Here is a 24,870-nt window from a genome sequence, read left to right on the forward strand (position 1 = left end):
AGGTTGTGAGTCATTTACACCTTGGTCTTGAATTACTTTAATCAGATATAAAGCTTGGAAAATAAAGAGCTTGGATTATTAAGAGGGGACTTTAGGAACTTGAACCAAGCTGTTGATGTCTGGCCAGAGTGAAAGCTTGCATGCCAGAAAGTAGGAAGGAGACAGAAGGAAAGTCCCCAGGGGACAGCTACATTGAGCCGAGCCGTGCATCCCAGCTAGCAAGATACAGTTCAAGGGGGTTCCCAGCTGTGTTCCCACCCATTTTCCCTCATTTTCCTACAAAATTCCCCCTTCCTTCTTAGGGGAGGCAACTTTCTGTTCTGGAAACTGAACAGGCTTTGAAATTAAGAAGGAAGTAGCTTTATAACTCTACCCATGTAACCTTGACCAATCTATAACCACAGTTTCTTCTGTAGGTGGTTATGATAATAAATACCCTTAAAATGTTGTCGAGGCCGGCGCCGTGGCTTAACAGGCTAATCCTCCGCCTTGCGGCGCCAGCACACCGGGTTCTAGTCCCGGTCGGGGCACCGATCCTGTCCCGGTTGCCCCTCTTCCAGGCCAGCTCTCTGCTGTGGCCAGGGAGTGCAGTGGAGGATGGCCCAAGTGCTTGGGCCCTGCACCCCATGGGAGACCAGGAGAAGCCCCTGGCTCCTGCCATTGGAACAGCGCTGTGCGCCGGCCGCAGCGCGCCTACCGCTGCGGCCATTGGAGGGTGAACCAATGGCAAAAAGGAAGACCTTTCTCTCTGACTCCCTCTACTGTCCACTCTGCCTGTCAAAAAAAAAAAAAAATGTTGTCGAAAGGATTAAAGGAGGTAAAATAATGCACAGTGCTTGTGTTCCCCAGCTAGGGCTTCAGTAACCAAGTACCATACCCTTGGTTCCATAAACAAGACACTGTTCCACAATTTGGAAGTTGGGAGTCCACAGTCAAGGTGCAAACAAGGCTGGTGCCTCCTAGGGACTGTCATGCTGAATGTGTTCCATGGGTTCCTTGTGTCTCCTGGTTACTGCCAGACAACTGGCAGTCATTGGCACTCCTTGGCTTGTAGGTGCATCACCCTGATGTCCCCCTTCATGTTCACATGGCCTCCTCCCTGTGTGTGTCCACACATGCCTGTGTCCACATCTTCCCTATCATAAGCACACCAGTCATAGTGGATTAGGGGCCCTACTTATCCCTATGTGACTTCTTCCTAATATAATTACATCTGCAATGACCCCATTTCCAATAGTCCCAAATAAGGTAGTGGGGTTAGGAATTGGACATATGAACTTTGTGAGACACAATTTAACCCCTAACAGAGCTTGTCACAGAATGGGCAGTCATTCACATTGATTTCCCCTAGCTGCACCTTCCTTGATAAACGGAAGTCTTTTCTCATCACATGGACTTTTAAATCAACAGATTTAAATTAGTCAAAATCCAATATGTCATGTTCTCTCTCAACTTTCTTTCCTAACTGTCCCTTTCTAACTTACTGCTGTTTTTAGGGGACCCAAGGATATAGCAAATTCCAAGTGATTGTGTATTTACTTGATTGTAATACTGCATACTGCAGGCATGGCACGGACTTGAAATTTACTTTTCAACTTCCGTCAGAAAAGGATGAGGTGGGCAAACAAGTAAACACGATTAAAAGAGATGTTTATGGATTTACAGGAACACTCTATCGTTCAGTACTGGGAGGGATTCATTTTCAAACAACAGGGCTTCATTTCAAACAGCTGGTGTTGTGGAAGCTGTGAAATGAAATGGCCACACTCAACAAGGCACTGAGGTTGGGTGACAAATGTACTAGTGGAGATAGCCTCCTAGGAGTCAAAGCTCACCAGTGAGATAAGAGCCATAGGTCTATATCCAGAAAACTAGGCCTAGGAGCTGACTATAGTTCAGTGGTCATGTGCTCGGCGCCGTCCTCGTCCAGCAAGAGACAGAGACCGAACACTTTGCACGGGGTTCCTTTATTGCTCGGCAAGCAGGAGATCCAGCTTCGATCTCTTCTGGGCAGGAACTTCCCTTACACCTGCGTAGCAAGGGTTTATATGCACAATACACGTCACAAATCAGGTGATAGGCTAGAAGCGCGGGGATAGGACAATCTCGTGGCAAGGCGGGAAGGAGCGAGCTAGAGCGGGAAATCTAAGGCGGGAAGGAGCGAGCAAGAGCGGGAACTCCCTGAGATGAGGAAGAACCCGGAAGCAGGGAGTCGGCGCCATCTTAGGGGCACGGTTCCTCCGGTCTGGTTCCCTACATCTCCCTCCTTTTGTTTTTGCACAAATCACATCCCCGACGGCCCTGGCTCATGAGGGCCGGGAGAATATTTACTAGGCAGAGAGTAGAGGTGCATACCCAGCGTGCTTGTGATCCGTTAGTTACGGAACTTCAAGGGCCTGGCCACAACCCCTGATGTCTCCGTTAGGGATCAGTTTTTATTCCCTTTTGCTGGGGCAGGCTGGGAATTGAACCTGCATGCATATGCATATGCTCTCCCAGGACCCCCGGAACCCCCGGGTGGACTCCTGCTGCAGTACCTTTGGTCTCGCATACCCAGTTTTCGCTCCCCGTCAGGGATGGGTGATACAGCCCAATGAATGAGAGGGGGAACAAGACAACTCGAGGAAGGTGTGTGCCTGATGGAGGCATTGTCCATATGTGAGGCGTGAGTAGGGATGGGGGGACGAGGGTTTTAATCGCTTTGTTAGCTGTTGGTGGCGGAGCTGGTCCTGTGGGCCTCCGCCATCAGAGATATGCACGGGTGCCGTAGTGCGCCAGCACGCCCACTGTCCAGGCGTACCAACACAGGGGGCTGAGAGGTAGGGGGATGAATGGACTACCTGTGGCAAATGGTCAGGACTAGAGGACCTGCGAGTACTTTGTAACTGGGTGGCATAGTACGACTGACCGCCAGAAGTGCATTGGAAGTATGAGGAATCGCAAGAGCTGTGCATGGATTCTTGAAAGGTCGAGCAAGGACAGGAGTGGTTTTTGCTATGGGGATCAGAAACGCGGGGTTTGGGCACACATATGTAGCCGCGTGGTAGGCCGGGGATCCCCTGGAGGGGCAGATATGCAGTTTTGTCCCCACAATCAGCTGTGGCGATGTGAGTACGCTGCAGTACGGTGTTGCTGGTCCCCCCCTTGCAGTCGCAAGGGTTGCCTACGTTCTGCAGTAAAGCAGTGGGGTTGGAGTTAAAGCCCGCATAAGAGCCAGGGAGCAAAGCCGCTGCCAGTATGAAGAAGCGGAAGGGGTGCATCTCACGTCTCGTTGTTTTGTTGCAATTTGTCGTCCTGTGAGAGCGTGGTAATCTCGGTTATCTCGGGGGAGATGTCGTCCGTAGGTGATAGAGGTGTATCTTGTGGCGGCGGGGCTGTTTTTCTGACCAATCTTTCCGGTATCCAGAGAGGTTCTCTTCCAGATTCCTGTGGGAAGACACAGACCGCGCCTCGGTTCCAGCATAATACCGGATCCGGGCCGTACCACTTTCCCGTGAGGACATCTTTCCAACGGACATAGCCTCGTGAAGATGGCTCCTTTAACATGTGTCTCTCAGCGGGGGACATAGAATGATCTGTCAAATTCAAAAAGTTTATAGTAAACAGTGCAAGGGAGAGGCGCATTCGAGGGGTTTTGCCCGTGGCAATTCCCTCCTTTTGTTTTAAGAGAAAAGCCTTGAGGGTTCGATGAGCCCTTTCAATTATGGCCTGTCCCTGAGGGTTATAAGGGATTCCAGTTTTATGTTGTACCTGCATACGGGTGCAGAAATCTTGGAATGATTTACTTGTGTATGCAGGACCATTATCTGTTTTTAAAGTTTTTGGTTTGCCCCAGGCTGCCCATGCAGCAAGGCAGTGATTAATGACATGGGTGGTACGCTCACCCGTCTCCAGAGAAGCAAAAATTACTTGGGAACAGGTGTCAACTGACACATGAACATACTTTACGGTCCCAAACTCGGATATGTGGGTGACATCCATCTGCCAGATATGTCCTGGTAGTAATCCTCGGGGATTAACCCCCACCGAAGGCACAGGGGTTAAAGTAGGGCATGCGGCACAATGGCGAACAATATCGCGAGCGGCAGCACGAGAAAGACCGAATTTGGCGGCAAGGGTTTTTGCGTTTACATGGAACTCTGAATGAAACTGGATAGCCTGCTCTTCTGGGGAAGAAAATTGGAGTATCCAAATGGGGCGTGTGGCTTGATCAGCTATAGCATTGCCTGTGGTCATGGGTCCAGGTAAGGAAGAATGAGCTCTAATATGAGTAATAAAGAAAGGAGCAGACCGATTCCAAATAGATTTTTGCAGGGTGAGGAAAGCTGTCGCTACGGAGGATGAAGAATTGACTAGTCCTGCGGCCTCAAGGATAGACACAGAATTAACCACATAGCGTGAATCAGACACAATATTGACAGGTCCGGGGAAATCAGAGAAGACTTGGTTAACTATAAGAAGTTCAGTTACCTGGGGGGAGTTAGTAGCGAATTGGAATGTTTTTGGCACAGATCCTGAAACAACATATGCACCGACTCCTGTTTTAGAACCGTCGGTATACACTACTGGGGCTCCCTGTAAGGGCTTTTGGGATGTGGACTTTGGAAAAATAACTGGGTGAGACTGAACAAAGGTTAGCAAAGGATCAGAGGGTGTTCTGTTTGTAATAGTTGCGGAAGTGGAGCAGACTAAAACCGCCCAAGCATCAGTACAAGCGATTAGCACACGTACCTGTTCCATGGAATAGGGGACAACAATGGTGGATGGTTCGCGTCCAAAATGTTGGATAGCCCTCTGAATGGCTAGGAGAGTTATCTCCGCCACTGCCACGGGATAGTAACTAATAGATCTAGTAGATGACATTGAGGGATGGATCCAGAGGAGAGGCCCATCCTGCCATAGGACCGCGGTGGGCTGTTTAAGGGTGTCGAGGACCCAAAGAGTAAGGTCTCCCGCAGGGTCCCAACGTTTTAGGGCAGCTTTACTAAGGGCATCGTTGACAATTGACAGTGCTTGTTTGGCCTCAGAGGTGAAGGTTCGGGGGGAAGCAAGATCCGGGTCTCCTTTAAGCATATTAAAGAGGGGCTGCAATGCAGCATTAGGAATGTTAAGGTAGTGCCTAATCCAATTGATATCCCCTAAAAGTTTTTGTAAGTCATTTAGAGTGGAGATAGCATTGATTTTTATTTGAATTTTTTGAGGTCTAATTTGAGTAGGGGCGACTATAGCCCCAAGATAAGAAACTACAGACGACAATTGCACCTTATTAGGTGCAATATGCAGCCCTGCCCCTTCCAGCACTTGTTGGAGTGTACTGTATAAGGCCAGGAGCCTCTCTGCTGTGGGGGCTGCACACAGTAGGTCGTCCATATAATGTAGGCACCTGCAGTCGGAATATCGGTCTCTAAGAGGTTTTAGTACTTGGGCTACATAGACTTGACACATGGTGGGGCTATTAGTCATACCCTGAGGCAAGACTGTCCACTCCCAACGCTTGTCCGGTTGTTCCTGGTTCTGGGTGGGGACAGTAAAAGCAAAACGTGGGGTATCCTTTTTGTCCAATGGAATGGAAAAGAAACAATCCTTAAGATCTATTACAATAACAGGCCATTGGTTGGGAAGTGCCGAAAGCAGAGGAAGACCACGTTGCACAGGGCCCATAGGCTGCATCTGTGCGTTGACTGCCCTAAGATCATGTAAGAGTCTCCATTGACCTAATTTTTTGCGGATGGCAAAAATAGGCGTATTCCATGGAGAGGTGGATGGGATCAAATGACCAGCGTTGACCTGCTCCAAGACCAGAGTGTTGACTGCCTCCAGTTTCTCCTGAGATAGGGGCCACTGTGGAACCCAGACGGGTACGTCCGTTAGCCACGAGATGGGTAAAGGCTCCACTGGTTTAGGAGGCGAAACAGTGACCCCTAGGAAAAACCCAGGCCAACTTTACTTGGTCTTTGTTTTGGTTCAATGGGGGAAGGGTGGCCCTGGAGCTGGACACCGAGTCCCTTGCCTGGGACGTAACCCATATTTTGTAGCATAGATCGTACTGCAGGGGAAGTGGTGACCAAAGCAACATCCATTTCGGCCAGGACGTCTCTCCCCCAAAGGGAAATGGGTAGAGGTAAAATGAATGGAGAAAACTGTCCTCTATGACCCTCGCTATCCTGCCATGACAACAAGGCTGCACTGATTTTTGGGAAATGAGCAAAACCAAGTCCTTGCAAGGTTTGTTCCGCCACATTTGTAGGCCATGTACTAGGCCAGTCCTTTGTTGCTATAATGGATTTGTCGGCTCCTGTGTCTAAAAGTCCCTTAATGTCCTTGCCATTAATCTGCAACACTAAAGTGGGACGTTCATTTAAAAGCATATGTAAGCCGGTAAAATTAATGCCAGAGGACCCAAAGTTACCAGTGCCGCGAACGTGGTTTTTAGCTGGGATTAAAGAGTGAAGACTGGGCAGTAATAACATTTGTGCGATACGGTCTCCAGGATTGATTACTAAAGGTCCCTGAGGGGCCTGAACCATGATCTTTACTTTACCAGTGAAATCAGAGTCAACTACCCCGGGGATCACAGCTAGCCCTCGGAGGGCGGCGGAGGACCGACCCAACACTAATCCAACCGAATCCGGGGGCAGAGGACCGGAGCAGTCGCTCTCCACTAATTGTACCCCCATCTCCGGAGTTAAGAGGAGAGGGGAGGTGGCGCGGAGGTCCAGGCCTGCGGACCCGTGAGTGGCACGGGCTGAGGGTGCACTGGGTGTAGCGCAGACACGGGAGGTGGAACCTGAGAGTAGATTTGATTTTGGGGGCTCCTCGCTGGGTTGGGGAGCCCCCTCTGGCCGTTTTTTGGCCCCTGGGCGCTACCTGTAAGTGGGTTGCCATCGATATCGAAAGCAGAACGGCATACCTCTGCCCTATGAGGGCCCTTGCGGCAACGGCGACAAGGCTCTATGCCTGAAGGCTGTGCCGTGGAATACCCATGGCTGAGATTGGGGCAATCGCGTTTTCTGTGACCCGGTTGATGACATTGGAAGCAAAGTCCTGAAGATATGGGGGGTCGGGTCGATTTAGATTTTGGACTGTTTTCTTTGACTTTTGCCAGCATCGCAGCTAGGCCCGCATTAGTAAGTGGCCCACCGGTATCTCTGCAGTATTTTAACCAGGAGTCCAGAGATTTATGTCTATATTGTCGAAGAATGTTTTTGCACTCTTTATTAGCCTGCTCAAAAATAATTTGTTTGACCAGTGGCTGAACGTCAACCTCGGAAGGGAAAATACGCGACGCAGCCTCAAGTATGCGAGCGACAAAATCAGCGAAGGGTTCGGCCGTGCCCTGAACGATCTTGGTGAGGTGGCTAGCTGAGTCACTTGGATTGGACGCCTGCCTCCACGCACGTTGGGCACAGTTGGAAATTTGCCTGTATACTTGTCTAGGGAATTGGGTCTGGTCAGCCTGATAAGGTCCACGCCCTAAAAGCATATCAGCATTCCACGTAGGGTGGCCGTCCTCAGCATTTTCATCTGCCTGGTCATGACAGCACTCTGTATTCATAGATTGCCACAAAAGAAAGCCGCCTGGACTTAAACAGGCCCGAGCCAATTGGGTCCAGTCGCTAGGTGTTAAAATGGACTGGCCGACTGATTCAAGGAGTGACAATGTGAATGGGGCTGTGGGTCCATAGTCATGGACCGCAGCCTTAAGTTGTTTTAATACTGTCATGTCCAATGGTTCGTGCCGGGCCTCTCGCGTGCCCAAAGCCAAAACAGGGTAAGCCTGAGCGGGGGCAGCGGGAGCGCCAGTTCGCAACTGTTTCCAGGCTTGTTGATGAAACTGTCTGCCTGAAAAAGGTGGCACATTTGGGACGTTTAATGGCCATGGCGGCACGGGTGTTAGATGGGGCTGAGGCACGCCTACATGACCGCCAGTAGGAGGCGCTGCGTCTTTAATCTGATGGGCGGGCACGACATCGATAGGAGGAGCCGTAGGCACTAGAGGGCGTAAACAGGCATCTTTTAACTTTTGCCGCAGCTGCGCATACGTAGGAGGCGGGGATTTAGGATCGCCGTCCCCTTCCCCCTCAGACTCAGAGGAGGCGGAGCCACATTCGGAGCCTGAGGCCAGTGAGGAAGTCTGGCATCCCGTGTCCTTAAATTGTATGAGGTCCCGGGCGCCGTCCGAGCTCTGAGAACGAACTTCCTCGAGAGCCTCGCGAACCGCCGTAAGAGTCGGGCGGTCCGCTCCCACCGACCTCTCCTCTTGGAGGCACGCCCGCAGTAGTTCCCATAAGGGGAGAACAACGGGGTCGATATCGGGTTCCTGGGGATCGTTAACTGTGCGCCGGAGATCCTTTCCTAATTTCTCCCAAGACTCAAGAGTTATTTGGCCCTCGTGGGTGAGCCACGGCGCAAAGAAATCAACACTTCCAAGGAACCTGACAAGTGTGGTCTTAGAAACCTTAATCCCTTTGCTACGCAATAATGCTTTTAACAGATTAAGCAACATTGAATGGCTAGATGAATTTCCCATTTTCAGTTTAAAGCGGGAAGACACGTCCGCTATCTTATTTTCAGTTTAAAGCGGGGGAACAAGTCTGCTATTCTTTCAGTTTAAAGCGGGGAAACACGTCCGCTATCTTAGGGTGCGTCCACCCTCCAACCACGAGATATACCTCACTCGCGGGGCCCAGACGGTAAGACTGACCTCGCTTACCTTCTACTTACCGGGCAACGTAGAGGAAGTTCCCCGTACGGGCCACCAGCTGCTCGGCGCCGTCCTCGTCCAGCAAGAGACAGAGACCGAACACTTTGCACGGGGTTCCTTTATTGCTCGGCAAGCAGGAGATCCAGCTTCGATCTCTTCTGGGCAGGAACTTCCCTTACACCCGCGTAGCAAGGGTTTATATGCACAATACACGTCACAAATCAGGTGATAGGCTAGAAGCGCGGGGATAGGACAATCTCGTGGCAAGGCGGGAAGGAGCGAGCTAGAGCGGGAAATCTAAGGCGGGAAGGAGCGAGCAAGAGCGGGAACTCCCTGAGATGAGGAAGAACCCGGAAGCAGGGAGTCGGCGCCATCTTAGGGGCACGGTTCCTCCGGTCTGGTTCCCTACAGTCATGAAGCCAGGGCTTCTCTGAAAAGGGAAGGGAAAGAATAGGCTGTCTAGTAGCTAAAACTAACGCACCAGGGAGGTTTACTTGAAGTGGGGATGACACAGGGGTCACACAGCAGAATCCAGTTTGGAGTCCAAGTTCATAGCCAGGTTTCTCCAAGGATGAAAAGAAGTGGAGGTTCAGAGTAGAATTTGAACAATGTACCAACTCATCCTGTCTTGGTTTTGAATTTGCTAACTAAAACCCAGAGAGCATGATGTACTAATGGAAAATAAGAAGAAAATACATTAACAGCAGAGCAAGTGTTCAATAAGCATTAATGCTACACCTTGACAAATTCTAGGTTATGTAGAACATGGCCTAAGCAGTGTGTCTTTCTCTTGTGCACTGGACATTGCTTGGTCTATAGAGTAAGTTAATGGTGTAGACCAAGATGGTCACTCATCCACTAGGATCCACCTGGTATACTCACCATGCAGGTAAAGGGAATTGGAGTAATAGAGTGGTGACTACAGATTCACTGTTGATGGGCAAGACAATGCCTGCTATTAAAACATGCCCAATGACAGTTCTTGGACCTGAGCAACCTGATTAATAACTCCTCTTTTTAGAGGGAAGTTGATCGAACCAAGGTGGGTAAAGGGGTATAAAGAGAGCGATGGAGGTCACTCTTCCTCCCTGTGTTTTAAGTGCTTTCAGAAGGCAGGGAAGGACTTAGAATGCACAATCATTACCAACTTAATGCAGCAGAGTTCTTCCAATTTATTAGTCCTACTTCATTATGTTTGTCCTGAACTCACAGAAAAACAGGAATACAGAGTAATCCAACTAGCACTCAATCTTTTCTAAGAAAAACCCTAGGAATCAGTTACTGGAATGTTCCTTAGGAATGTTACCATTTTGAAGTGCTGTTTCATTAGCACTGAACAAATGAGGCAAAGCAAAGAAAGACCAGGTTCACATGGTTACAGGCCCCATGCCACAATGGAGACTAGACCTCCAACCCACAAACCTTCAACTTGTCTTTCTGTGATGTTGAGTGATGACAGAAAAATTAAAATCCTGGCTGTGCTCTTACCTCCTTGCATATATGTGATCTGCCCTTTGGTTGCTTCACTATAAAATTCTGGAAAACAAGGCATCACTTTTAATAAAGCCATCAAAGCCCTCTGTTAGAGTACATTAGCATCTGACCTTCTGCCTACTCAGTAACTAAGATAAATATGTACATTGATAAATATTTACATAATTTACATTATACATTACATACTCAGTAAATAACATTTTGTGTTTGTAAGTGATCAAAGGGAAAAATGAAAAACTGGAAATATAGTGGACTCAGGTTATTAGAATTGATATTCTGTCTCCAACCCCTTGGGAGGAGGTTCTAAAGATAAGATCTTTCAGAGCCTGGGAATTTTGATGGTTTAGTAACTTTTCTGCTTGAAACAGATAGCAGGTCCCTTTCAACTCTTCACCTACCTTCTTATTTATCTCAGGAGAAACTATTTTTCTTTAAGACATCTTTTTATTATAGCAGTTAAAATTATGTATGTCATTTTTATGGGTTTTTTTCATAAGAAATAAATTTTTCCCAAAGAAATCTTTTATTTAAGGACTAAAAACCTCAGGTATTTCGTAAGTACAATTTTTGGAATATAGTAATGCTTCCCACCATGCCCTCCCTCCTACCCACACTCCCACCCCTCTTCCTCCTCCCTCTCCCATTCCCAGTCCCATTCTCCACTAACATCCATTTTCAATTAACTTTATACACAGAAGACCAACTCTATACTAAGTAAAGAATTCAACAATCTGCATGGGGAAAAAAAACTTCAACAGTCAAGACAAGGGCTATTCAAAGTTATTGTATCTTGAAGTTAATTTCACTTCTTTTTTATTTGGGAACTTCATTAACTTTAAAGAAGCACCCAAGAATGATACCTCTTTTGTAAGCACTTAGACATAATTATTATACAATTCTTTGAGGATAGAGATCCTGCATGGTAGTTAATGCACAGCGATTCCTGTTGTTAAATTAACACTCTTACGTATGACGTCAGTGATCACCCAAGGCTCTTGACATGAGCTTCCTGGGCTATGGAAGCCTTTTGAATCCACAATTTCCATAAGTATTTAGACAAGGCCATAAGCAATGTGGAAGTTCCCTCCTCCAGCTAAAAGTACCCCCTTCTTTGATGATCATTTCCATTCACTGGCATCTCATCCACCAAGGCCCTTCATGTAGAATATTTTTTGCCACAATGTCTTGGCTTTCCATGCCTGAAATGCTCTCATGGGCTTTTCAGCCAGACTAGAATGCCTTAAGGGCTGATTCTGAGGTCAGAGTGTCACTTAAAGCAATTCTCATTCCATGAGTCTGCTGTGTGGACTGCTTCCCATATTGGAGCATTCACACCTTTTTAATTCTTTTTTTTTTTTAACTTTTTTTTTTTGACAGGCAGAGTGGACAGTGAGAGAGAGAGAGACAGAGAGAAAGGTCTTCCTTTTCCGTTGGTTCACCCCCCAATGGCCAGTGCGGCTAGAAGCTGCGGCCAGCACACTGCGCTGATCCGAAGCCAGGAGCCAGGTGCTTCTCCTGGTCTCCCAGGCGGGTACAGGGCCCAAGGACCATGGGTCATCCTCCACTGCACTCCTGGGCCACAGCAAAGAGCTGGCCTGGAAGAGGAGCGACCAGGACAGAATCTGGTGCCCTGACCGGGATTAGAACCCGGTGTGCCGGCGCCGCTAGGCGGAGGATTAGCCTATTAAGCTGTGGTGCCAGCCACCCCTTTTTAATTCTATTGTTATTACCAGACAATTAATTCTCTCCATATAATCACTTTAACACTTAATATGGTGTTTTTACCATGCAGCATAAGAGAATTTGGGGTCCCATGGCAAGTTTTTAAACTATACCCTAAGAAGTAAGTCAATAGGAATGTATGTAGAACTATACAGCTTTACAGTTACAAACTTTATATACTTTCTAATTACAACTTTAAGAACATGGTGCTTCTTAACACCATGGCAGCCCTCTCACCTATACTTCTAACACTTTTTCTCCTCTCTCATTCCCTTCCCACTCTTATTTTTTACTGAGGTCTATTTTCAATTGATTTAAACACATATGTTTAACTCTGTGTTAAAAAGAGTTCAACAAATAGTATAAAAAAACTGTTCAACAGTCAAGACAAGGGCTAATCAAGTCATTGCTTCTCAAAGTATCAATTTCACTTCTAGAGATTTCCTTTTAGATGCTCTATTGGTTATCACAGGTCAGGAAGAATATATCGTATTTGTCCCTTTGGAACTGGCTTATTTTACCAAGTATGATGTTTTCCAGATTCATCCATTTTGTTGCAAATGACCAGGTTTCATTTTTGACTGTTGTGTAGTATTCCATGATGTATATATCCCATAATTTCATTATCCAGTCTTCAGTTGCCAGGCATTTGGGTTGATTCCATGTCTCAGCTATTGTGAATTGAGCTGCAATAAACATGGGGGTGCAGATAACTCTTTCATATGCTGATTTCATTTCCCTTGGGTCAATTCTCCAGAGTGGGACAGCTGGGTCATATGGTAGGTCTATATTCAGATTTCTGAGGTATCTCCATACTGTCTTCCATTGTAGCTTTACCAGTTTGTATTCCCATCAACAGTGCACTAGGGTACTTTTTTTCCCACATCCTCACCAGCATTTGTTGTTTGCTGATTTCTGTGTGAAAGCCATTCTAGCTGGAGTGAGGTTAAACTTCATTGTGTTTTGATTTGCATTTCCCTAATGACTAGTGATCCTGAGCATTTTTAATGTGTCTGTTGGCCATTTGGATTTCCTCTTTAGAAAAACGCCTGTTTAAGTCCTTTGCCCATTTCTTAATTGAGTTGATTGTTTTGTTGTTGTAGAGTTTGTTGATCTTTATATATTCTGGTTATTAATCATTTTTCAGTTGAATAGTTTGCAGATAATTTTTCCCATTTGTCAGTTGCCTCTTCACTTTCCTGTTTCTTTTGCAACGCAGAAGCTTCTCAGTTTGTTGTAATCCCACTTGCTAATTTTGGCTTTGAGTGCTTGTGCCTCTGGGGTATTTTCCAAGTACTTTTTGCCTGTGCCAATGTCTTTCAGAGTTTCCCCAATGTTCTCTAATAATTTAATGGTATCAGGACATAAATTTAGGTCTTTAATCCATTTTGAGTGGATTTTTGTATAAGGTGTAAGGTAGGGGTCTTGATTCATACGTCTGCATGTGGAGATCCAGTTTCCCCGGCACCATTTGTTAATGAGACTCCTTGCCACAGGGATTGGTTTTAGCTCCTTGGTCAAGTATAAGTTGATTGTAATTGCTTGGAATGATTTCTGGTGTTTCTATTCTGTTCCTTTGGTCTATCTATCTATTGTACTAGTATGAGAGTATTTTAATTATAACTGCCTTATAGTATGTCTTGAAATCTGGTATTGTGATGCCTTCAGCTTTGTTTTTAGATATTTGTTACTTTACCTATTCAGGGTCTCCTGTGTTTCCGTATGAATTTCAGCATCACTTTTTCCATATCTAAGAAGAATGTCCCTGGTATTTTGATTGCATCACATTGAATCTGTAAATTGCTTTTGGAATATGAACATTTTGATGATATTGATTCTTCCAATCCATGAGCATGGAAGATTTTTCCATTTTTGTATCATCTTCTATTTCTTTCTTTAATGTTTTGTAATTCTCATAGTAGAGATCTCTGACATTCTTGGTTCAATTTATTCCAAGGTATTTGATTTTTTATAGCTATTGTGAATGGGTTGACCTTAGAAATTCTCTCTCAGCCATGGCATTGTCTGTGTATACAAAGGCTGTTGATTTTTGTGTATTTATTTTATATCCTGTGACTTTACTGAACTCTTCTGTGAGTTCTAATAGTCTGTTAGTGGAATCTTTTGGAGTCCCTATATATAGGATGCTGTTATCTGCAAATAGGGATAGTTTGACTTCCTCCTTCCCAATTTGTATCCCTTTGATTTCTTTTTCTTGCCTAATGGCTCTGGCTAAAATTTCCAGGACCATATTGAATAGCAATGGTCAGAGTGGGCAACCTTTTCTGGGTCCAAATCTCAGTGGGAATGCTTCCAACTTTTCAACTGGGAGATTTTCTGCTTTTACCTTCTTTCGTGGTAGTGACTATATTTCTGTGTTTCTTTGTGCAGCACATCTTTGCAAAGCTGGATGAGTGGTGACATTCTTTCAACTTCTGTTTGTTATATAAGATCTTTATTTCACCTTCATTCATAAATGAGAACTTTGCAAGGTGCAGTATTCTGGGTTGACAGTTCTTTTCTCTTAATACTTGGACTTTATCTTGCCACTCTCTCCTAGCCTGTAGTGTTTCTTATGAGAAATCCACTGAGCCTAATTGGAGATACTCTGAAAGTAAGCTGGCATTTCTCTCATGCTCATTTTAGAATCTTTATGTTTTACTGTGGAGAGTTTGATTACAATGTGTGTGGAGATCTTTTCTGGCCATGTCTATTAGGAGTTTTATGTGCTTCTCGTACTTCGGTGTCCCTTTCCTTCTCCAAATTACAGAAGTTTTCTGTTGTTATTTTCTTAAAATGGCCTTCTAATCCTTTCTTTCCATGCCTTCAGGGACTCCTAGAAACTGTATGTTAGGTCATTTGATAGTATCCTGTAGATTCGCAACAGTGTATTTTAGTTTGAATTTCTTCTTGTTTTTGGTCTAACTGTATAATTTCCTGTGATTTTTCTTCTAAGTTGGATATTCGTTCTTCTACTTCACCGATTCTTTTGTTAAGACTTTCCATTGCATTTTTTTGTTGTTCTATTGAATTCTTTATTTGCAAGATATCATTTTGATTTCTCTTTTAGATCTCAATTTCATGGGGGAAATTTTCTTTCATGTCACATATGGATTTCATGCATTTGCTTCTGATTACTTCTAAGTAATCCTATGATCTTTTTTGAATTCTATTTCTGACATTTCTTCAATCTCTTGATCATAATCTAGTATTGAAGTGTTGTATTCTCTTGAGGATATCATATTGTGTTCCTTACTCTTGTTTCTTGAATTGATGTGTTTATTATTCAGCATTTGTGGAGATACTGGTTGATTTCTTCTTTTTCTTTTTCTTTTTTTTTTTTTTTGGTTGTTTTTTGTTTCTGTTTTTGTTTTGCTGTGGCAGCATTTATCTTTAGCCTATGCCTCTTGTATTAGTGAAGTGCCTACTTTTTCATTGAATATCTATAGGCATGTGATGGGTATTCAGTGCTCCAGGGTGGAGGAGTATCTAAGGTGACACCCGACACCAGTTAGGGTGTAATAAGTTATGGCTGTCTTTTTTTTTTTTTTTTTTTTTTTAATCAGAAGGAATGTTCATTCTGCTCTTTTGATGTAGACTCAGTGCACCTCCTCTCCTCAAAGGAGACCAGTGCCTGGACACTAGTCCCAGTGGGTATAATATTCTCTCCACTGCTATAGGACCATGCAAATGATCTGTGAAGTCCTCGGTGTAAGCACAGATTCCCCAGCAATGTCCCTCACCAGGGAACCAGGGAGCCCTGAGCATGTGGAGCCTCCCACAGTGACTGCCCGAAGTCCCAGCCACACCCGGAGCCCTGCCACACAGCCTCAGTGTTTTCACAGTCCCAGCATGCATGCCTCCTACATAAGCACCCATCCCCTCTCAGATCTCCCCACCAGACTCAAGAGTCTCTGCTCAGCTGGTTGCTGGGAGCAGACATGAGCTGGCACAGCTGTTACATATGTCCAAAATGGCGCCCGCTCTCCATCAGCTTATTACAGGATGCCATTGCAGGGTGATCAGGGAGAGAGAAACGTGCCCCTCCTTTTTTTTTTCCTCCTCTAGTTTGGCAGGTACACTAACCCCCACAGATCTCCAAGCCGGATTCCCTCCAGGCTCTTCTGCAGCTTTATTGCCAGTGGCTTGGGTTGCTGCAGTCTGGTCTAACTTCACTTTCCAAAGCTGGTGCTGAGGCTCTCATCCACTGGAGTCCTGAGTCATGCACAACCATGCCCTCCACATGGGTCTACTGTGCCCCTCTAATTTGCATGGAGTTTCCTCTGCCATTTTCTCCCTAACTCTTCCCTGAAATTGCACTCTCTCCGCTTGTTTTAAACTATCTTCTCCTAGACTAGAGCAGTAAGCTCCCTCCCTACTCCACCATCTTAATCCAATCGAGAATTTAAAATTACCTAAAATTCCATCCTTCAGAGATAATTCCTATATCTCCCGCCCCCCCCCAAAAAAAACTGTCATGGTATATTACTGTTTTGGAAGCTTATTTTTCCAAACAATGATATTTACTTCTACCAGGCAACCATGGTTCTACTTTGTCATTGTGGAACAGTTTATATTTTATAGAATTTCATATAAATGGAATTATATGATACATACTTTTTTGTCTGACCTTCCTCATTGTGCAAAGTTATTTTGATGTTCATTAATGTTGTATGTAACAATATTTCATTCCTCTTTAAAAGCATTTTATGTTGTTATATGCAATCTGTTTATACATTCATTTATGGATGGTATTTGGGTTTTGTCAAGTTATTGGTGTTACAAATACAGCTAAGAATATTCTGATACAAGTCTATATATGGCCATGTATTTTCATTTTGAAAGGTACACACCTAGGAGTGAAGTGACTAGATCAAATGGTACAAATATATTTAACTCTTTAAGAAGTTGCTGCACCATTTTCCAAAATTGTACCATTATTCATTCCAGCTGGAAGTGTATGAGAGTTTCAGCAGCTCTATATCCTTACCAACACTTGGTGTTGTCAGTTTTACTTCAATTTAAGAAAAGTTAATGATATCAAATGGAGTTTAGGTTGCATTTTTCTTGTGACTAATGTTGCCTATCTTTTAAAGTGTTTGATACCCATGTATATCTTCTTTGATGAATTTTTCTTTAAATTTTGCCTGATATATTGAGTTATTATGTTTTAAAAGTACTTTTTGTACTTTTTGTTTTCTGGATACAAAGCCTTTATAAGATATCTGCTTTTCTCCAATCTGTGACTTATCTCTTCATTTTCACATTAGCTCTCAAACAGAAGGTCTTCATCTTAATAAATCAAGTTGATCAGTTTTTTCATTTATGAATTATACTTCTGATGTTATATCTAGAACATCTTTACCTTACCCAAAGTCACAAAGATTTTCTCTCGTTTTCTTCAGATGTCAGATAGTTTTATCTTTTACAGTAGTGTGGGTTTGAATAGGATTTGATTCCCCAGGTCATGCAGATGTTTAAAACCCAAAGTCTTATATTAATGGTTCATGGATTAATATTCATAGATTACTATTGGAGACTTGATCTGATGATTGTGTTCTAATCATGTCATCTAGAAAGTGAGCTCGGTGGGAAGTCTTTATGTCATTGGGGCAGGCTGTCAGAAGATAGTTGTTGTGAGAGGGTTGGTTACAAATGCTGAGTTGAGCCTACCCACTTCTGCAGTGCATCCTGACTTTGTGCACATTCCACCATCCATCACCCTCATCCAATACCAGCCTCATGGCGTCGCCAACCTTGGACTGTGAACTTCCAAAACTGTGAGCCAAAATAAAACTTTTCTTTTACAAATGAAAATACTTCTCCCAAGTATTTTAATCACGATAACTAAAACCTCACTAATACATACAGTTTGCGATATGATCCATTTTGAGTTAATCTTTAAAAATTGTACAAAGAATAGATTGAAGTTAAATTTTTCCCATGTGGATATTCAGTATTTTTAGCAACAACATTATAAAGGTAAGCTTTCTCTATTGAACTTCCTTTATCCTCTTGTTGGAAGCTAGGTGCCTGTTACATGTGAATATATTTTGTTCCTTCTGTCAACTCTTTGCTACTGGTCTGTCTAACTGTTCTGGCTAGAACACATGGAAAAAAGGGAAAAGGGTGGATATTCTTGTCTACATTTTGAGTGTAAAGCATTAAAGTGTAACTTTCATCAGGAAGCATGACGTCAGCTGTGCATTTTTCACAGATACACTTTATAAAAGTGAGGAAACTCCATCATTTTCTTATTTTCTGAGGTTTTTTTCAGGAATCAGTGTAGATTTTGTTTTGACTTTGTTAATATGGGGGAGCATTGATTTTTAAATTTTTTTTTATTTTATTTGAAAGGCAGAGCAAGAGACAGAAACAGACACAGATGCAGAGACAGACACAAACACAGGAATTTTCTGACTTCTGATTCACTCACCAAAAGCCTGAAATATCCAGGACTGGGCCAAGCTGAAGCCAGAAGTCCAGAGCTCAGTTTGGTCTCCACATGGGTGGAAGGGACACAAACACTTGAGCTGTCACCTGCTGCCTCCAAGAGTGTGCATTATGTGGAAGCTGGATCACAGGTAGAGTAGCTAGAACTCAAACCAGGCACTCCCATATGGCATGTGGGTGTTCCAGGCAGCAGCTTATCTAAAATATTGTTTAATTAGCTAAAATGTTGTTTAGAATGTTTAAACTTATGATTATGGGAGATATTTTTATTCTTGTATTATCTTTGTCTTATTTTAGTATCAGTTTTAGACTGGCCTCTAGAACAAAATAGAAGTATTGCCTGCTGTTCCCTGTTGTGAAAGAGTTCTATAGAATTCATATTGCTTCTTCTTTAAATGTCTGATAAGCTTGTTTAGTGAAAATATTGATCCTTAAGTATCCTTTCTAGGAACAATTTTAACCAAAAATTCAGTTTTTTTTTTTTTTTTTTTTTAGTAGAGGTTTGGTAGTTTGGGTTTCCTGAAGACTTTATCAGTTTCATCTGAGTTGTCAAGTTTATTAGCATAAAATCCTTCGCAGATATCTTTAACTTATATTCAATATTATTCTTAGCATTAAATATCTGTAGCCTATGTTGCAATTTCCCTGTAGCTGGAGATTTGAGTGGCCTTGCTTGGCATTTTTTCTGTATTTAAAAACTAGTCTTCATTTTGTTAGGTTGCCTTGATCCTTGTCTGGTTCTCTTGAGTTGGCACAAGGATTAATTATTTCATGCTTGTAAATTATTTGGATGTTGATAAATGTTAATTATTATCCTGGTATCTTGATATCCTGTCCTTTTTGTTCTAAGTACCCAGCGACCTGAGGTGAAAGAGACTTAAACATTTGTTGAGATGACCATGCTCTCCAACACAAGTTGCAATCAACCCTCCATATGAACGTTTTCCTTCCGTTATTGATCCTTCTCCCTCTTTCCTGGGCAGTACGTACAAGAAGGAAGAGGCACTTAAAATGAGCAATGGGGGCACTTTAAGTTTTCCCACCTACCACATGGGAAGTACCTGCTATAGGTTGTCCATCTCTGAATGATCACAAACTAAGCATGGGAGCCCTTTACCAGCTCATTACGCATCAGAGAACAAGTGTTGATAACAGTTAAGTAATTTATAACATTCCTCATTGGGAACTAACAAAGCTGAATTTTGAAGCCAGTGGTTTTTACTGTAAAGAACATGAACCCTCTCTGCTACCCATGATCCAGGTGCAAGGTGAAAAATAAATATATTGGGAAGAGTGACTTGACACAAGGGGAGAAAAGGAGAACCCCTTCCAATATTCATTTTTTGCACCATAAACAGAGTTCACTAGGCAATGAAGAACTGTAAAGCAAGGGTCCTAGTAGCTGAAGCAATCCCAGCATAGAAGCAAGCATTTTAAACTTTAAAGAATAATTGCAGGGCCAGCGCTGTGGCACAGTGTGTAAAGCCACAGTCTGCAGTGCCAGCATCCCATATGGGCACCCATAGGAATCCTGGCTGCTTTACTTCCGATCCAGCTCCCTGCTAATGTGCCTGGGAAAGCAGTGAAAGATGGTCCAAGTACTTAGACCCCTGAACCCACATGGGAGACTGGGAAAAACTTCTGGCTCCTGGTTTCAGATCTGCCCATCTCTGGCCACTGTGGCCCTTTAGGGGAGTGACCCAGCAGATGGAAAATCAATAAATCTCTCTCTCTCTCTCTCTCTCTCTCCCTCTCTCCCTCTCTCCCTCTCTCCCTCTCTCCCTCTCTCTCCCTCTCTCTCCCTCTCTCTCCCTCTCTCTCCCTCTCTCTCCCTCTCTCTCCCTCTCTCTCTCTCCCTCCCTCCCTCCCTGCCTCTCTGCCTCTCCCTCTCTCTCTGTAACTGCCTTTCAAATAAGTAAATCATTTTTTTAAAAATGATAATTGCATTTAATAATTGAATTTAGAGAGGCCATTAGCAATTTCAGACTGCATCATTTGGCAAATGAAGAAACAGATTCAGCAAAGGCAAGTAATTATCCCTCAAGTTTTCCAAATCCTTTAACTTGATATTCACTCGTCTTTACCTTAGTGTAATAGTAAAAACAGCGAATTTTCAAGACTTATCTTGCTCACTGCATGAAAGACATTTTTCTAAGTCTTCTAATGTATTAATTCACTTAATCCTAACCATTTTGCCTCAGAATTCTTAGAAAATATCTGCAAAAATGGCACTGAAAAGTTTTTGTAAAACTCTGTCTTTGGACGTAATCTGCAGATTTGCAGTATCACAGAGGAGAAGAGATCAACATGCTTCATACTCTATTCCAAGACTTGCCAGCAGTCACACTCAGAGGTGTGGCTAGAGGTAGAATAAACAGATAAAGTCAGAGCCTCAGCCAAGAGGCAACCCCATACAGACTTTCTTTTTACATATTGTTCTATGAGTTCTCACTAAAGCTGTACAAAAAGTTCAAAAGATGTAAAGAACTTGAAATCCACTGAACTAGATGATTTCTGGGACCTCTCAATTTGAGGACTCAGGGACTCCATCTCCCACAATTCTTGCCAACAACTTCCTACCTACCACCAACTCTTACATTCTTCACTCCATGTTGTGAACCATTGCTCCCATGTTTCATGGAAGTAAACATGGGAATGGGATTCAGCTTCCCAAAGATGGCTTCAGAAAAATTCAGAACTGAAATTTCAAAACTATTTTCTTTCCTTTACCTTCTTCTTTAGAAAAACATGATCAGTTCTTGAGAAACTGATGGTTGTGGCATCCAAAAGAAGCTGGGATGGAACGCAAGTTTCTTGTATGTGTTTCAGGAGTCACTCTGTAGTGGAATACAGACATCCCCCAAACATGTGCACTAACATTGAAATAACTTCGGGTGTGAATAAAGCTGGATTTATAATGGAAATTTTCATTAAAACAATAGCATAAATACATCTGATAAAAATTCTTCAAAAGCTAAGTTGTGAGGCTCACAGAGCACAGGGTGTGGTTTTAAAAATCCCTCTTCTTCAGCATGAAGTATTTTTTCTGGCAAAAGTCAGTCGTCCTCATGAACAATCTTCTACCCTCAAGCTTTTATGTAATATTAAGGTGATAGCTCTGCACACAGGAATGGTAGAAAATACTTGCTCCAAGTAGTCTCACAGCAGATTTGAACATATCCACGTGGGGCTCTTTATAAACTCCCAAATGTTTACAGGTCTTGGAATTATTGAAACCTCCATAAGCCATTTGACATCTGGGTGAGTTTGTTATTCCACCAATGGAGAGATCTGCATTGACAACTGGTATCTATTGTTGACTTTTATTTTGCAAACTTAACATTATTTTGGGAGAATGATGCTCTGTCATGTCCACATTTAAATGACTGATTCCAGTCAAAGTTAATGGATCAAATCTGACTAGGTAAGTAAGATAGTCACATGGGGAGGATCATTTGTAGCTTCTCCAGTTGTATTTAATGAGGTGGAAAAGCAATTTACTAAGTTTAATGTAGGAGCTGGAATAATTTATTCTGAATACCCCCTCTACCCCCCGAAACCACTTTTTGCCTTGAAACCAGAGCTTATTCACCTTGTAGGATCTGGCACATTACTTTCTCTAACAATCCATTTTGATCTCCCAAAGATGCTATTTTTCTATTGGAAAAAAAATATTTTTATAAAAGCAATAGACTAAAGCTAGGTTATGTATTCATAATATACGTAAAAGTTGGGATAAGCTTGTCAGTTACACTCTAGTATAAATAGTTGAAAGTTGATAAAGGTATTTTTTTAAGAAAGGGAGGTTTTGTCTGGAGTTGTTGAAAGAAGTTCATTAAAATATAATATAAAATATAATTCATTGTTCTGTGAATTCTTCCTTAGAGAACTTAGAAAATGCTGGGAGGAGAAGATACTGAAATTGTCAATACCCATGATCATCTTGTCTTGCCTTACAATTTTTCCCAAGGAAAGTCATACCTTGGCATATTACTGCCATTTTCAAAGGACACCATTTTTAACACGCTTAAAAATTGGTGGGCCTGCCAAAATCGCCCCCTCTCCTGAAGATTCATTGAGTGTGTTACTATCTACCACTATCATGCTAAGTGCTTAACACACACTGTTTTCTTTAATGCCCTCTGTAGTGTTATGAAATAAGTGCAGACATTTATTCTGTACTGCCTGAAGCGTTTTGCAAATTTTACCTCATTTAATCGTCACAACAACCCTCTGATATAGGTACTATCATTTTCCACTTTACATATACAGAAACTGAGATACAAGATAACTTGAAGAAGACCACACAGCTAGTAAATTGTGGAGTAGCAACTTGGGTTCAGGCATTTCAATTCTGAGTCAGCACTCCTAACCACTGTTAGAGATGATGTTATCCTCGTCAGTGAGGAAATGCAAGCGTAGAGAATAATAACTTGTCCAAAGTCACACAGGCAATAAATAACAGAACTGAGACTCGGGCAGCTTATAGGTAGAACCTACAAAACTCAAAACTTACATCATCTTGTACATCTTGTCCACTTTGATCACTCATTCCTAGTGTACTAGATAATGAGTGTTAGCTTAAAGCAAAAGTTACACCCACGTGTCCACCTCAATACAAATTATTAAGGCAATTCAGATAAGGTAATGGTAAACATAGAAAGGGAAGAAATTAGCTTTGCCGTTATTGTATGGTCTAGCTTACTGAATAGATACTAAGTTGTGGTATGTTATGAGAAGGTTGAATCTTCACTTAATTAGTTGCCAGTGTCAGAGTCAAACTTAACCTCATCTAGAGTGGTGCTTCTTAATCTTTAATGAGCTTATGTATTACCTGAACATCTTGTTAAAATGTAGGTTCTGATTCAGATCTGGCTGGGCCTGAGACTCTTCTAGCAATCTCCATTTGATGCTGCTGCTATTTGGAATATGTGGTTCATGTTCGAGGTGAACTGAATTGTTCCAGACAAACTTCAAGATGAATCCAGGGGCCCAGAGTTCAAACTAGAAGAAAAGCATTTTTATACACAAAAGAAAGTTTACAGAGTTTGAGAAAGATTAACACTGAGCCAAGGGAATTGTTCATGAGATAAGCTCCAAGTTACTCTCTGGATTGGAAGGGACCTTAAAATTAATCAAGTCCAGTTATCCAACTGATTTTTGAGTCCTCTAACATCCCTGCTATATCATCTCAGCCCTGGAGTTAAGAACTGGCTTCATCTGGGGCTGATATTATGGCGTACCAGGTTAAGCCACTGCCTGAGATGCTGGCATCCCATATGAGCTTGAGTTTGAGTCCCAGCTGCTCCACTTCTTGTCCAACTCCTTGCTAATGGGCCTGAGAAAGCAGAAGAAGATGGCCCAAGTGTAAGTGCTTGGGCCCGGCCATCTATGTTGGAGACCTGAGTGGAGTTCAAGCTACTGGCTTCAGGGTGGCCCAGCCCTAACCACTGTGGTCAACTGGGGAGTAAACCAGCAGATGAAAGCTCTCACTCTCTCTGTCTCCCCTCTTCTCTCTGTAACTGTGTATTTCAAAATAAGTAAATATTTGTTTTTAAAAAAGACAGTTACACACATACAGCTACACACACAAAGAATTATCTACATTGAATGGAACTGAACATTCCATAGAGCAAAAGAAACAAGATGGTGCTTGAATTATCAAATCAATCTCCTGCCTAGAAGAAACTGTACTATCTCACACTTGTATGGGTAGATATTTGCCTCCATTGTATGTTTTTCAGAGCTTTGCATATTTATACAAATGCTTTCAAGCTTTATCATTTCATAATAAAAACAGTATACTGTATTAGAGAGTCAGCTGGCAGTACTTATTCCCTTGAAGCATTTGCCTCCTACCGTGAAATAAAGATTCCGTGCTGAGTGGCAGGTGAGAAGCAGAGACAGGTGTATAGCAGCTGGGCTACTTCTTGGCTGTACTAATACACACCTGGGTCTTCAAGACTGGATATTTTCAGGCACCAGGGATCAAGAATCATGGAATCATGATTTGAGTTCTTTCTTCCATATTGATTGTGTAGCTTGAATAAAAGATATTCCTACTGTTGGGTCCTCTGATTGGCAGATGCCAGTTTCATTTTTCTAACTGCACTTTCTCTGCTTTGTGTTTCAGGTGCCAGGGGAGAGTGAGAAACAGTGGAAACCATCCCTGGTTGTACTGACTGAAAAGGATCTTCTAATCTATGAGAGCATGCCACGGAGGAAGGAAGCCTGGTTCAGCCCGGTTCACTCCTACCCTCTTCTTGCCACCAGGTAGCCATGGCCTTGGGTTTGGTACCATTTATTTGAATTTGATACAATTTCAACACATTATACTGCTTACTGTTGCAGCAGGAACTAAGAGCTCTTTAAGAATGGAGACATATATTTTAGCCAGGAATATTATCATAATGGCTTTTCTGGTCAAAGATGAGGCAATGGAGAGACAAAAAGCAAAACACCCATGTATCATCTAGGAACAGGGAGATGGTTCCAGT

General features: G+C 43.1%; 1 protein-coding gene across 1 annotated transcript in view; it reads left to right on the forward strand.

Moving 5' to 3' along the window:
* SNTB1 (syntrophin beta 1) overlaps positions 1 to 24,870 on the forward strand; it is a 309,618-nt gene that overhangs the window by 253,005 nt on the left and 31,743 nt on the right. The window contains exon 4 of the mRNA XM_062188048.1: positions 24,507 to 24,646. Coding sequence (XP_062044032.1) covers positions 24,507 to 24,646 — 140 coding nt within the window. The remainder of the gene's footprint in view (positions 1 to 24,506; positions 24,647 to 24,870) is intronic.

The sequence above is a fragment of the Lepus europaeus genome, chromosome 4 (assembly GCF_033115175.1).
Source record: "Lepus europaeus isolate LE1 chromosome 4, mLepTim1.pri, whole genome shotgun sequence".
NCBI classification, from domain to species: Eukaryota; Metazoa; Chordata; class Mammalia; order Lagomorpha; family Leporidae; genus Lepus; species Lepus europaeus.